At 35.6% G+C, this 15,714-nt stretch overlaps 1 protein-coding gene across 4 annotated transcripts in view; it reads left to right on the plus strand.

Moving 5' to 3' along the window:
* Positions 1 to 15,714, plus strand: part of LOC103975842 (uncharacterized) — a 29,315-nt gene that overhangs the window by 2,412 nt on the left and 11,189 nt on the right. For 2 of the 4 annotated variants that reach the window (XM_009390940.3, XM_065096058.1), the window contains exons 2-9: positions 1,208 to 1,613; positions 1,705 to 1,776; positions 1,893 to 1,955; positions 4,363 to 4,575; positions 6,963 to 7,541; positions 11,548 to 12,294; positions 13,799 to 14,080; positions 14,733 to 14,888. In XM_009390940.3, the coding sequence (XP_009389215.2) occupies positions 1,208 to 1,613; positions 1,705 to 1,776; positions 1,893 to 1,955; positions 4,363 to 4,575; positions 6,963 to 7,541; positions 11,548 to 12,294; positions 13,799 to 14,080; positions 14,733 to 14,888 (2,518 nt within the window). The remainder of the gene's footprint in view (positions 1 to 1,207; positions 1,614 to 1,704; positions 1,777 to 1,892; positions 1,956 to 4,362; positions 4,576 to 6,962; positions 7,542 to 11,547; positions 12,295 to 13,798; positions 14,081 to 14,732; positions 14,889 to 15,714) is intronic. The other 2 variants (XM_065096059.1, XM_065096060.1) reach the window with 2 other exon arrangements.

A 15,714-nucleotide genomic window follows, 5' to 3' on the forward strand; every position in this document is an offset into this window, starting at 1 on the left:
CTTTCATGTAATCGGAGTTTGTTTAATGGTTTTTACATGAATGATGTTGCTCAAATCATCCAAACCTGACTCCATTGGGTTTTGAGTAATGTTCTTTTAGGATAGAAGAGGTTCGTTGTAGAGGCATCCATATGCAAATCTCACCTAAATTTACAGGATTTCACACTATTTTTAAGAAATAACCTAAGCTTTTCGTTGAGAATTATTATAACTAAAACCAAGTAGAACCTCTGTTTTTAGTGAATGAATATGTAGTTTCTTTCAAGGTTTGATGTACTGCTTGAAACGGTACGAAACGTGCAGTACATACTGGTCTGTGACTGACCGGTATGCCATTTTGGGCAGTATGCAGAAAAGGGTTAGGTAATGATTGGTATGGGTAATGTTTCGGCTGATACGGTCGAAACTCATGCTGTATCAGCTGTATTGGCCGTTATGGGTCAGTTTCAGTTGGAATTTGACCAATACCAACCCATGTCGGCTTAAGTTTGGCCCCAACAGTCAAATTGACCACTGGGGCATCTTTTGGTCTTTAAATTCTCACCTCCCCCCCTCTTTCACTCACTTTCTTTCTCATTATTTCTCACACTTGCTTGTGATTGAAGTTCCTAATTGGTGATTAGTGGTAATCAAAATGTTGATTTGGATAAAAGAGGGGTTGGAACTCAATATCTAGTGGAATTTATTCCAATTTGAAGGTATCTATTGTCTTACATTTAGGACCAAATTGAGGGTTTTTAGGGTTAATCACGCCAGCCTTATGCATTTATAAATATGCCTTATGTACACTATTTTCTTAATCAAATACAATAAAATTATCATTAAATTAGGATAAAAATCTAGAAAAGAATTTTTATGAATTTTCGATCATTTTTCAACCTTTTTCTGAAAACTGGTATGTACCAGCATATTGACATGTCATACGCCAGTATCGACTCGTATGTCGGTCTGCCCATGGACCGATACCACTGGTCGGCATGGTACTGTGGTCATTGGTTTCTTCTACTTGCTTCTGTGATGGAACCAAGGTTTTATTGCTTGTTGCAAAACTCTTGAATCTCCCTATATGTTCTTTTATGTTTTGTTTTCTTTTGAAACTATGCATCAGTATTTCTATCGGCAATCACAAAAATAAAATCTTCCCACTATATATGTGCTTAAATTTTTTTTTTTTTAAATCTCTGAAATACATCTTATATGTTTGCAGAACTAATGGAGTCACTCAGAGTGAACTTGGTAAAGAATTTCGCATCAAGGGAAATAATTTGTTTTACATAGTGAAACACCTTGAATCCCAGCATCTGATTGTGCGACAATCAACCATTGTAAGGGCAAAAGATTCAGGAACTGAATGGGAGAATGCAGCAAAAAATAATTCTGTTGTGTCTACCAATTTACTACATTTACACCGTTATGCAAAAAACTTAAATTTAAATTCACAACAGAGATTTGAGATTACAAGGGCAGACATATTAGAAGGCATGACCGTTGATGGGATTTCTGTAAATGGTGATGAAATTTCTGGTGATTTTGCCAAGGATGATGTTTCAATAAAAGATTACCTACCTGAAATGAAAGCTATTTGTGATAAACTTGAAGAAGCAAGTGGGAAGGTCAACCTATGTTTGCACATATGTACATTGATGTGTTCAAATAATGTAACTTAACATATTGCTGATTATTTATGGTTGTTTTTCTTTTCAGGTTTCAGTTGTATCAGATATTAAAATGTCTCTTGGCTATAGAAAGACCACTGGCCATAGAGCATGGAGAAATGTAAGCTGTTTACTGAGCTAGACCAATTATTTGAGTTCGATATGGGTATAGTTCTTTTAGATCTCTAACAGATTTCACTTTTATTTTGGTGATATTGTTATAATATGCATTTACAGATCTTGCAAAGGCTGAAGGATGCTCATCTTGTGGAAGAATTTCAAGCAGAGGTGAACAAGAGGGTAAGTGTAAGAATTGTAATTACAGATTACCCCCTGTGATTAGTTATGTTTAGCAGCCTGGTCCCTACACTTTAAAAAGTTACATTGATATTCTTATAATTAAGTGAAACATTCAACCCCGTTTCTCCTACGCTGTTGACTTTACTGACCGAAGATACCACATGTGTTGTCACGTGCAAAAATGGTGCTAAAAAAGAGATAAAAAGATAATTTTGATCCTCACCATTGGCAGAGAGCCACCGGTCTTGCGTGAAGCCGAAAGCGTTGGGTAGGATAGCAAAGTAGGAGAAATGAGACAGTGCAAGAGATGAGGATTGCCATCGATACCGTGGTTGGGTAGGCCGTTTGGGAGGATAGCGAAGTAGGAGAAATGAGACACTTCAGGAGATGAGAATCACCACCAACAGTCGTTGGGTAGGTCATCCGAGAGGATAGCTAAGCTTTCACATAAGTGACCCTTCTATGAAATTAATATCTTTGGACTATGAGGATCGAAATGACCTTTTATCCTTTTTTTAGCATCATTTTTGCACGTGACAACATGTGCGGTTTCTTCCGTTAGTAGAATCGACGGTGTGAGGAGAAACGAGGTTAAATGTTTCACTTTCGTAAGTATAGGGATGCTAATATAACTTTTTAAATGGTAGGAACCGTGATACTAAACATAGCTAACTATAGGAGATAATCTATAAATAGCCCTAACTGGATATACCTTTGACTAATTGCAACACTTTATTGCCTTTAATGCTGTATGCTGGCATTCTTGCGCTCTCTTATGCTATTGGATATCTCTTATTGCACACAGATCAACCTTCTTTTCTGAATATTTTTTGTTGGGGACTCTGTCACTGCAACTTTGCTTGTATTTCTCATATGTTTATCAATAATTAGAGAGTCACAACATCTTATCCTTTACCTTATGCTGACATTCTTGTGTTTCTTCCGCTATTAGATTTCTCTTATGCACGCACAGATGAAACTTCTATTATAAATCATTTACTGTTGGAATTTCTGCTGTTGTTCTTCTGCTTGTACTTCTAAGGAAACCATACCCATCTAGTTGCCGACCAGTATCAGCACTGAACCATAATTTTAAACCTTGCCCACAATTTTTCACATTTAATGAGCTGTTCTACTCTTTATGAGATGTTTTCATTTTGTTCCTTGTGAAAATGGTTGTGCTGATGGGATTCCAAAATTTTGATTGTTTGCATTCTTGCTGCATGCTGGTATATATTAAATTTATGTTGGTTCACAATGTACCAAAAGTTAATGGAGCATAACTTTCAACTAAGAGATCATAATATCCAGAACTTAGAAGCAAACATCTTTTTTGAATTACAGGCCTTGACACAAAAGGAAGAGTTCATGCAGACATGTGATCTCTAAAGTTAGTTTTCTTTTTCTTCAAATTTTAAGGGAATGAGGGAAGAGTAAACTAGCAGGATTTTTATAGTGCTGGTCTGCTGGGTACCACATCTGCACGATATATGGTGTGGGCCTGTGGGGCATGTCTAGGCATATGTAGTACTTAATGGGTCGGGTAACATGTGAGGATCTTTAGAAGTGTTTAGATATAAATTCTCACATTTTTGTTTTTGAACTTTTACATGGTTACCTTAAATTCATGCATGAACCTGAACTTATGAAAAAAAAAAGGGCCGAAACTTGAAAGCAAGGTTTTATCAACTGACCATACCGGTTTGTACAGTCCGATTCTTACAGGTGCAATGGTGAATTGGTTGCAAGTACACTTGTTTGGTCTGCAATTGGTGGCAATTACACCTCTTCATTGCCATGTTTCTTCTCCTCTCCGTTGGACTGCAGCATTGCATCATCCTTTCCGGCACCACTGCTGTCCCTCCTCCATTACTTGTTCATGTCATGGTATCTACTTTGCTGCATGGTGTTGTTCCTCCTCCGTCTTCCATCTCTTTTTTCCTTCACTGCCTCCTCGTCGTTTCACTCTCTCTTTTGCTGGCAGTGTGGTATGTTGTTGGATCAAGATTTTTGTTCTTGGTTGGAAGTATCATATGTTTTAATGGTTGGATTATTGAACTGCACAATTATGATTGTGGAAGAAGTCCAATGAAATTTGTGATTATTGCAGCAGTTTTAAATCTGTAATTATCAATGGTCTGAAACACTCCTGGAAGAGAGAGAGCTTAAACTTGTGTTGGCAAAGAAGTTCAGGAGAAGTTGTAAAGGACACAGGATAAAATCTTTTTGCTAACTTCTAAAACCATCAGTGCTCCATTTTGTAGCTCATATCTCATTTTTTGCATCATGAAATATTTTTCTTCTGTCAAAGTTCCTGCAATAATTTATCTTTTTATGCTTTCAGTTTATTGGATGCTTTAAGTTGTCATGAACGCAGACTCTTGTGGTTTTCTTTCATTTATTGCAGGTTGTCAGTTGTTTAAGGTTACTAAAGAAATTTGATTCGAGAGATTTCCAGCCCAAAAAAGGAATGCATTCACATGATAACTTTGATAATGAAAATTTGATAAAAATTGGAAAAAGGGGTCATATTACTGATCAGTTTGTTGAGCTTCCTTTAGAGCATCGCATATATGATATGGTTGATTCCGAAGGACAAAAAGGATTAACGATTTCTGAGGTACTCATCAACAATCAGCAGGCCTTTTCTCTTACCTTTCCAACTTTATTCTAGTTTTCTACTATAATTTCATGAGTTCTGGTTATACTACTTTTGTTGGCCTCATATACTGTTTACTCAATCTGAGTCACTTCCTTGTATGTTGAGGATTATAGTCCTTTTGGGCTATCCAAATGAATAAATGTAATTCAGGAACTTTGCGGCTAGCAATGGTTCCCAATATGGTTTTAAATTTTGCCTGGATTAAGACATACTTGGCTGAGTTTATCGGTTCAGGCTTGAATCGTCATGTGGACAAAAGTCTTGTATTTTTTTTCAAGGTCAGTGGGGCTTAGGATTTTTTAATGCACTTCCACAGAAAAAAGTCTTGCAGTGCACTAATCTCATCTCTCTCTCTCTCTCTCTCTCGTCGCACCTCGTGTCACCTTTGGCTATCGGCTCGCCCGCTGACCCTCTGGTACTTCTCTTCTCTTCTCTTCTCCTGCTCCTCTTCTGTTCTATTTCTCCTCTTCTCCTCCGCATCTTCCACCTGCTATTCAGCTCTCCTTATCCTCGTCCCCCTACACTGGATCTCCTTCTCCTCCTCCTCCTCCTCTTTTTGTCCTCCTCTTTCTCCCTCCTTCATGGTGCTGAACGAAATGCTGGTGTATTGTGTCATGATATTCTGATAGACTAGTATGGATCTGGCCAACAACAAGTATAGGGTTCAGTATCGACTTTTGAACTATGGTCCTCCTTGTCTCCTTGCTAATTGGGAAGAGACTTGAAGAGCCTTTTTCTGGATCAGAAAAGCGTCTTATGCCTACTCTACCAGTGCCTAATTCGGTCTATGGTTCGACCAATTAGGTAGGCAAAGTGAGGAGGGCTACTAGGTCATTTGGGGACACTGAAAGAGACATGTTGGAGGACATGACAGAATGCAGAAGCAACAAATGAAGGTTTGGGTCTATTAGTAGAAAAATTGTTATGATGCCAAACCTTATTTTGGATAGATGCTCATATGTTAAATATGACACATGACAAACAAATGAAGACAAGAATTTTGGATTTAAGAATAGGGAAAGGAAATGAGAGAGAATAGAGAGATAATAATAGTGAAAAATAAATGATAAAATATAGAGGGAGTGAGGATGATATCACATTTGCTCTGGTTCCTAGGCATCATGCTTAGGGATCCTATCGTTTTATTAGACATGCCTCATGCGTAAACGATATTATCACACCAACGAAGGATAAGTACTAGACTTGCTTTGGCTTAAAAAATCATTCCTACAAATGTGGCTTCATATCACACATGGACATTATTGGGTTATTGGTTACATCCCCTTTCTTCTTATGCACACACAGTATGCGAAAAAAAGAAGACTACAAAAATATGGAAATTATATGATCAAGAAAAATGCATTCTGTAAATCAAGGAATATTAATCATTTCTTCTTTCTTTTTTTGGGGGTATATATTTTTCAAATTTGTTTTGACAAATACACTCTCTTTTTGATAAGATGTTTGGTTGATAGTCTTCCTTTTCTTTGATGATAATTAAGCTTCCTTGTGGTAATGGATCCTCCAATCAGGCTCAGATTTTTATCCTTGTTTGGAATCTTTAATCAAGCCCGTCCTTTCTTAAGAATATGGATAAGTAATTAGAAATGTAGAAAATGTTTTCTTGCTGCAACTTATAATATATGTAGAAGACTGTTCTAAGTCTCTAAAATGATTTAAAAATTAAATAAAAGAATATACCTTCTCCTTTAGACCGGTCTTCAAACAAGAAACATGGGATGCCATCTTATAATAGAAACATCATCTTGAGAAATGAATTTGGTTGTTAGGTTCATTCATGACTTGTGCAAATAAGGACTCAAACATTTGGTGCAACCATATGATTACTGACAAGTTATCTATATTTTTTTATGTTTTGATGTTTAGTTCCTACCTTACTACTTTTATGCTGTGTCATGCATTTCTGTAATCACATCACTGTATCTACTTGATGCCCATGTTTCTGATCATGGTCTTTTTAGTTTTTACAAACTCTAATTTGTGGACATTATATCTTGGTTATTGTGTGATCAGCTTGTGCAAAATTTCATGCTTTGACTTGTCCCTGCAAGTAAATTTCTGTGGAGTTTGCTACACTGTTAATTTCCTATATTATGGCTGAAGTTGTATTAATTTACACAATAGATAGTTCATTACTTAATTGAGGAGTCAATTTTGATCTATTCATTTATCCTGACTCACCAGTATTGAGATAGGATAGGTAATGGTCATTTTGTCTTCTTTAAGAATAGAGCAATTAGTTCTTTAATGCAAGCTTCTCAATTCTATTTATTTTATTATTCAAGAGAATTGTGTTTTTATTAAATGTTGTGACTTGCAATCAGGTTTGCAGACGACTTGGGTTCACCCCTAAAAAGCTATACAGCCGGATTAGTTCAATGCGTGAGAGGTTTAGGATGTGTTGGCAGGCTGAAATTCATGAGAAAACGCCACTTTATCGAATGTGGACATTCAGAAATTACCCACATCACGCAATCAACACTTTTCCTGGCAAGCATGAAGCACTTCAAGGTACAAATGAGCTTTTGTTTCAATCAAAAAATTTAACATTGCTCGAGCTCCAGTCGATAAATTCGTGCTCCACTGGTGAGCTTTCATCCATAGAGAAAACAGATTGTGCAGTTGGATTGGCACCTTCTGGCATGCCTCCTGAACATGATCGAGATGCACAAGAGATCAAATGCAGAGGGGACCAGCAAAATAATGCCACTGAACTTCCAAGTGTATCTTATGATTCAAAACCTGCAATTGTGGAGATAATGCTGAAACAGAATGCTTGCCAATGGGAAGAAAGCCGTTTTGTTTCATCGGTTTCACCCGAAGTTAAAGTTGTGAAACGGCATCACCGATTGTCGACTTCAAATAGAACTAGGAGGGAAGAAAGAATAGTAAAGAAGCTGAAGGTTATAAATTATCATTCTCCATCATTTTTTATTTAATTTCTTTTGAGTTCCCTCTTGATGCCTATATTTGTGTTTAGCATAATTAAATTACCAGTCAGTTTAAACTTACTTATGATCATCCAACTTAATCTTATTTTTCCTTTTCTTATTTATCAGAGTAAAAATATAATTCTATTTTGCTCAGAATTGTTCTTCAAGTAAATACCCTTTATGGTGACAAACATTGAACCGCTGTTGTGTATGCATGATTTATTCATGGAAATAATGGGGATATGTTATAATCCATGACGAGATGCATGAGATGATGGTATTCAGATGCAAAAACTAAAAAAAGTATTGGAAAGGCTTGAAATATGGGAATCCTATCTTCCTGCATGTAACTTTATGAAAGGAGCTCTGTGGTGTATAATAGGTATAATGAGTTCATAGGGGTATTTGGTAGTAACTATTGTGTTTTAGAGACCATGTTCTACCATGAGACAAGGTTTAAAATGGTCTTGGAATATGTTATCATAAAAGTTCATTTGAGCTTAAGTTACTTGAAGGTGATTGTTTTTTCCAAAGTCAAGTTCTTGGCTTTGAAATTCAATAGAGCTTTTGTTGTTTGTTGTGGCATTGGTAGGGAAGAAAATTTAAGGTCAGTTTGGTTTGACAAGTTTGGACTATATTAGTTTGGAGTTATTAAGTATATAACTAGCAAATTTAATGTTGTAAAACTGATCGAGTTTAGGCTTCTGTCGAACACCTCAAGGTGGTCAAGCAAGCACGAGGATAAGCCTAGCTGGTCTGAGTTATGTTAGATTAACTTCATATTTGTAAAATTTTTTAGGTACCATCACAAAATCACATCAGTGCAATAAGTACACACTTTAAAGTGTTGCTAACTTCTTGAAATTTAAGTCAAGCCAATTGAAGTCTACTTGACAGTTGACACATCCACTTTTGGTGAAACAAAGGGTTCTTAGCTCATAAGGGTATGTGCCACCTGCTTCAGTGCATGTCACTTATAAATAATGGTCTTGCTGGTGGAAATAACATCTTTGTTTTCTATTTTGCGGACATATCACTGGTCCACTGCTAGGTTTTCATCCCGCCATCTTTTAAAGGGGTACCTTGACCTATACGAGATGATATTATACATTAACCTTGATATCTTTTAGGAACTTCAACTTGGTACTATATTTAGTTGCATTTTCACCATGCTGTCATATTGTTCTTTGTAAACTGCAGTTGTAGTCTCCTTATATATGCTGCATCTAGCCAGTTGTTGGCTATTAAGCAATGGGCCTATATGCCCTTTTGATCGATGTCCATGTTAACTAATGAAAACTGTTTAATTTAAGTTAAATCCTCTGGTCTAATAGATTTTGACCTGTCCACATTAACGATGTTTAATCACACTTTTTCTCTAAGTTTAAATTCATCATTTGAGAATATGTTGATTGAGATCATTATTATTTAATGCACATTTATTATTTTTTGCTATTGTTCCCACAAAATGTATAGGCACTGGTTTCATAGTTCTCATTTTTTTGATGATGATAATTGTGGGTAAAATCATATTACAATTGTGGATGATCATATTATTGGATATTTGATATTGTATATCATGACCAGTTGACCACTTTACTTAAAAAATTGTTGTAAACTATATATGAACATTGGGTGTTTGGTTCTCTGCTCAGTATACAATATGATTTTCTAATAGATAAATTTTGATGATTTATTAGTTGTCCTCTTTGTGTTCAAAATACCTTACAGCCCAGTGACATCTGCTACAAGCCTGCTGTATGCTTTGATAAGCTTATAACATTGGAGAAGATGGAGTTTAGGGTTATCATATTAATTTCATATCTACTATACAGGGATCCTATTTTCATCTTGGCTTCTATTCATTTTACAATGAATTTTCTTCATCCGTACATTCATTTATGTTGTATATGTCACCAAATTTATTACATGCTCTGTAAGGACACGAAGGTTCTTGAGTTGTGCTTCCTTTAGAAATACATCACATTTTGATAAGACGTGTCCCTATCAAGGTATCCTGTAATTGGATGAAACTTTCAACCAAGGATAAAAGAGAGAGAATTTATAGATCTGTTGTAATAATGAAACAACCAATATCAAGAGAGAAGACTTACAATATGCCATATACACAATAAACCAGCCAACAGAACTAGGGAGAGAAGTTTCCTGTTTAGGAAAACTGAAATCATATCGAAGGATATGTCTAAAATTCTCTAAATGCAACTTTTAATGGTTCAGGAATACTCCAAACTCCAAAGTCTAAAATCTATCTGTGACCAGAATAGGATTTATATATAAGAATATAACCTGATATATGAGTCTAAAATTGACCTTAAATAAGAACTTAATATATGGTGAAATACATAAAAAATAGATAATTCAACCAAAAGGCCCTTGTCTTGGGCCAGTCAAGGTGGGCTCATCACAGGAGCGGTCTAGGGTTCTGCTCTGTAAATATGTACTTATCTTAGTTGCAAGTGTGACCATAGTACAGAATGAGGATTGTTAAATGTCATTATATTTTTTAGGGTGTATGCTTGACCAATGCTTGTACAAGGCCTACCTGACAGTAATAGTTATTCTTTTTCACTTTAATAGCAAATTTTGATCACCCTTGTGGGAGTCCATCAGTATGTGATGGTAATGGCTCACTATATAGATTAGCATCAGATCTTTGACAAACCCTGGGTATCTTATCATTTTTTCACGTAATTGGATGAGATCCACATCTTGTTTTGCATTTAATTACTTGCTAAAATGCAGGTTCTAAGAACTTTAATTGCATTAATTCTAGGCATGTGAAAGTGTGCTGTAGCAGTGGCATAGACATGTTTCACCATATTGCCACTCTTTCTTATTATATAGCAGAAGAAAAAAGGAAAGCCTAGTGTCAAGGGCTCCCGGCAGTGTGGGGTTTGGCAAACTAATGGGCTGAACAATTGAGGCTTCAACACAAATTAAGAGTGGCCATTTCCCTGGACCCATTGCCACTTGAGATTGCAGATGTGGATTTTTGCTCATTTATTGAGACCTCCATTGATTCACAAGCATTGCACATCAATATGGACACCGTCTCTTACTGGCTGTGAAACCCTTTTGCAGCCTTATGATGGGTTCCATCTGGAGTTGTTCTGGACATGAGTGACTAACATAGATGCAATATATATAGACAGGATACTTCTGAAAAGCACAAATACACTTACCCATTTTGATAAGTACAATAAACATTAACTAGATGCCATCTAGACAGGGGATACTTCTGGAAAGCACAACTACAGTTTCCTCATTTTGTTAATTACAATAAATATTAACCGTTTAGCACTGGATCCATGTATGTTTGGCATCAACCGAACTCTCTTGTAAGCTTGATTGTGAGGAAGAGTATCTTTGGCAATAGTTATTGATCAAGGGTGAAGGGACAACTGGGCGTTGCAGCATTAAATAAAGTAATAGATAGTGCAGTATCTATTTTATTTTTGCAGGATAAGAAGAAAAGATAGAATTGGTTGATGGAAAACATATTTTCTACAAATAAAATAATTAGTGCTAACATATTGTTATTCATTTAGAAAAATAGTGCAACATATTATAAATAAATAAATAAAAATTAAAGGTTGAATTTGCTTGGTGAATTTTGTTACACTGATGGCAGGTCAACATTCTTGCTTAATAATGCCATTTCATTTTATGTCTTTGCTACAAGAAATTGAGTCTATACTCTATAGTTGCTTCAAACAAAATCCAAGTTCAGGGTCCTATTATGTGGTATCATGCACATGTATAGATTGCCACTCAACATTTAGAATGCCCTTGTTGCACATTTCTTTTTTAATAATTTATTTGTCATATTTTTCTAAAATTATAAGAATAACATGAGAAAACATGTCTAATCTCTGCTACATCATAAAGATAATTTGTTTCCTAAATTATGGTTGTAGGCAGTATTCTTTAACATGCATACTCTTCATCCCTGCAGAAAGAGGAGTTTATTTTGACAGCTGAGCTCTATAGGTGGCTAGAGGAACTCGAGAAGGGTAAGAACACAAAAATGGGCAGGAGAACTTTAACTAGTACACTGAATAAGCTGCAAAAGGAGGGCTTATGCAAATGTATCCAGGTTAGCTTCCCTGTGGTGACAAATTTTAATCGCCATCGCATAACTGATGTGATTTTGCATCCTTCTGTCGACAACTTGTCACCAGAACTTTTAGACAAAATCTACAGAAGACAGAGAGAGTTTGATGGTCGAATTCGTGGACAAGCATCAGCTCGATCAAGGACTGGACAACCTGTGCACAATTTAACAAGTTTGGGAATGACATCAAAGCATGTGGATGACAAACCTGTTCTGCTTGAGGCTATGCGTGCTAATGGTTTTGCATCTGCTAGGATGGTCCGCGCCAGGCTTTTGCATAGATTTCTGTGGAGTTATGTCAGCAATTTGCCTAGTTGGCATGGTGCTGTTAATTCTAATCAATGCAGCTATGACCTGAAGAGTCCCAGCACATGCCAATTATTTGCACTTGATGAAGCTATAAAAACAATGCCGCTTGAACTGTTCTTGCAAGTTGTAGGTTCTCCAAAGGAGATTGAAAATATGGTCGAGCGTTGTAAACTTGGCTTAAGGCTCTCTGATGTATCTATTTCTGAGTACAAGAGCTTGTTTGACTCTAGAGCGACATGTCGACTCTCAAATATAATTAATATTCTGGTTCGAATGAAGGTAATTATCTTGTTCCTAGGACTACAGGAGACAGATATAACCTGAATTTTTTAGTTTGCTTGATAAGTTGTGCTTAATTCTCTACTTTGAAACACCAACAAGGACTTGTTAATTTATTCCCAGTGCTTAATTTGTATGCAGAAATTTATGTTATCCATTACATAATGTTTTGGTGCTTAGAATTTAGAAAATTATGATTTCTCACACCTCTTTTCCTGAAATCTGACACAAATGGTAGTAAACTCCTATTTGATGCAACATAAGACTTGTTCAAGTTAGGATTGATTCACAACTAGGGTCCAGGTAACATTTGGTTGAAATATGTCCTTGTGTCGTTGTTAATAGTCCTTATTTTGTTGTGTTTCTAGAGTCTTAATTTGAATATTGTTCTAGTTTTATTCTAGGTATTATATGAGTTAAGAAACGTGTGTGGCTTTTAGGAGCAGAGATTTCCAGTTCATGGCATGGGGATACTGTTTAGGTGCAGAGATTGCCAGATCATGGCACAGGGACATACTGATGCGGTTCTAATATCTCATGTTTTGTGCTGGTCTGCATGCTCCCCCATTGATTGGCATAAACCAAAAATGGCTTAGTCATATGTCAGTACCTCTGGTATGGTTTGACATATGACTCATGCTAACAACGTCTCTCTGCATGGTATGTTATGTTCTGTTCCATTGGGAATACTATAGTTGTTAGGAACTGTGTTTGGTGAGTTGTAGAGGTCCTATTTTTTTTATTATGTAGCATTATGAGTCCTCTAAGAAAGGTTCTTTTGTTGCAATTTCTTTCATTTGTTTATGATTTGTTTGTAGGTATTTAAATAAATTACCACACAACAGTTGCAGTTTATCATATTTGATGAATGGTTATTTCTTTGACCATGGTTACTTCTGTCTGTGCATTCTTTTTTTATAATCTTTTCTCTTATCTTATATCTTTTATATTTGCCTATCACATGCTTTGCTTTGTCGGATACACTAATCAATGACCAATGGAGAACTCAGAGTACTATTCTGTCTTTTGTTATATATAGTAGCTTTTCTTAACTGTTTCTGTATCCACCATCCATTATGTATAGAAACACTTTACCAGTTCAATGGTGTGTAACCCTGGGTGTATGAATTCTTTGCCTTGCTGTTTGGCTTCATTTCTTGTGTGCTTCCATGTTATATGAGATTTACCGTAGTGTTTGATTTGATTGGACCTCAGGTATATGGTTATTACAAATTTTTTCAGCTGAATTATTAAAAAGGACATTTTCAAAGACTTCTGCAGTCAAATCTGTTTCTTGCTTGTGCGAAACTTCTTTTCTTGCAGTTTATGACACCATATATACTCTCATTCTCACCTAGCTGCAGAAATACCTTTTAGCCTTGCAAGAGTTGCCAAATTCCAAAGGATGCTGGGCAACTAGTTTCTTTAGTTATTTTTACTTTTTTATAATATTATTGAAGCAGATATAGGTGAAGGCTAACATGGTTTGTTCACATATTTCTAGTTGATACGAGTAGTGAAAGAAGGAACTGCTGAAGATGACAATGGGCTATCACATGCTGTTCTTACATATGCCATGGAACTGAAACCATATATTGAAGAACCAATGACACGAACAATAACGCCTTCACATTTCAAGGTTGACCTTCGTCCTAGAATCCGACATGATTTTCTTCTTTTAAAGCCAGAGGCCGTTGATGTATATTGGGAAACATTGGAGTATTGCTATGCAGCAGCTGATCAAGTAGCGGCTTCATGTGCATTTCCTGGTTCTTCTGTTTGCGATGTATATTTTCTTCTAAACTCATTTTCTGCTTTTTTTGGTGTAAATATCCTTCATTACTTTGCAGGAACTTACTGATTAGTTATGAGCATAAAGATGGTGCCCAAAATTAAAAATGTCACATTCAGAATGAAAATGTTGTTTTAAATGCTTGAAACTCAAAATCAATTGGTTCTGCATTCTGCTATCTGTTACCTATTAAACAATTTATTTTAATGCATACACTTGAAATGTCATGGTATACTTCCATGTGCATCATGAAATACTTGTTTGCTATATATTTTTTAATTACAGACATAACAACAGTTTGACATCCCTGTTACGTGTCCAACCCTACACCATGGGGGAGGACAATATGTATAGTCCAACCCTACACTAGGACTTAAATCATCTTCCTTGAGTACATTTAAGTATGCATAGTAGAAAATGATGATCGTGCTATAGAAATTCCCTTCTTGTACCTATACACTCTGAAAATATATTGGACATGATCCATTATAATTGCAGTTCACAATCTTGTATTTATACACACTGTTAAAATATATTGGACATGATCCATTATAATTGCAATTCACAATCTTAACTCTTCCAATTTTCTAAATTTACTGCACGATTTTTTTCAACAGTTTGAAGTAATGACTATGTGGTTTGTTAGGTTTTTCACACTCGTTCATGGACTTCAGTTCGAGTGATGAACACTGAACAAAGAATAGAGCTTTTGAAGCGTGTGAACAATGCTGACCCAAGGAAAAAAATATCGTTTAAAGATTGTATAAGGATTGCTAGGGAGTTAGACCTTACAGTTGAACAGGTCAGCATTTATTTCAGCTTCATTTAATTTGTCATCTAAATCTTATAATTGATGGATGGAAATGGTGATTATGTTACTGTTAAGTTATAAATGCACATTAAAAAAATTGAAAAATTATTTTTCTTAATTTTCAAGGGCTGCTATTTCTGCATTGTTGCTACATAGGGCATTTCATTTTTATGCCACAAACAGGCTCTATGGATGATGGTAAATGTTTCTTAATATGATTTAGAGATTATTGCTCATGAGTATATGGGACAGTATGATGGAGAAATATAAAACCTGCTTATCATTATTTTTTTGTCTTTACCTAGAAGTCGTGATACAAAAAGTTTTATTTGTAATCCTTATTCAATTTTAGTTGGACTTGTATATCTTGGTTAGGATATGAATCTTGGTGTTTATTCCCATGTTGCTAACTGTATTAGGTGGTATAAGGCACTAAGATCCTTTAACATCTAGTGTTAGTTGCTTGTCTGAACAAGCAGGAAACTTATCTTACAAAACTGATAAAAGTTTATTTACGGATTAAGACAATCATTAAAGCAAAATTTTCAATCAAAACATGAGTTACATTGTTATATATACAAGATAATTATACCAAATTATGTACATTTTAGTGTAGTCAAAACTGTTATGCACCACGGTCCCAAAATGCCCGAGGCGCTAGGTGCTCACCTGAGCAAAACGTGACACTCCCGAATGTTATAATTTAAAAATTATATATCATGATTAATAAAAATAAACTAAAACTAAAATAACACATCAAACTTTGATTCATTTAAAGTATCAAACTACATTGTCCATATCCAATAACTGACATGAC

The sequence above is a fragment of the Musa acuminata genome, chromosome BXJ2-2 (assembly GCF_036884655.1).
Source record: "Musa acuminata AAA Group cultivar baxijiao chromosome BXJ2-2, Cavendish_Baxijiao_AAA, whole genome shotgun sequence".
Classification (NCBI taxonomy): domain Eukaryota; kingdom Viridiplantae; phylum Streptophyta; class Magnoliopsida; order Zingiberales; family Musaceae; genus Musa; species Musa acuminata.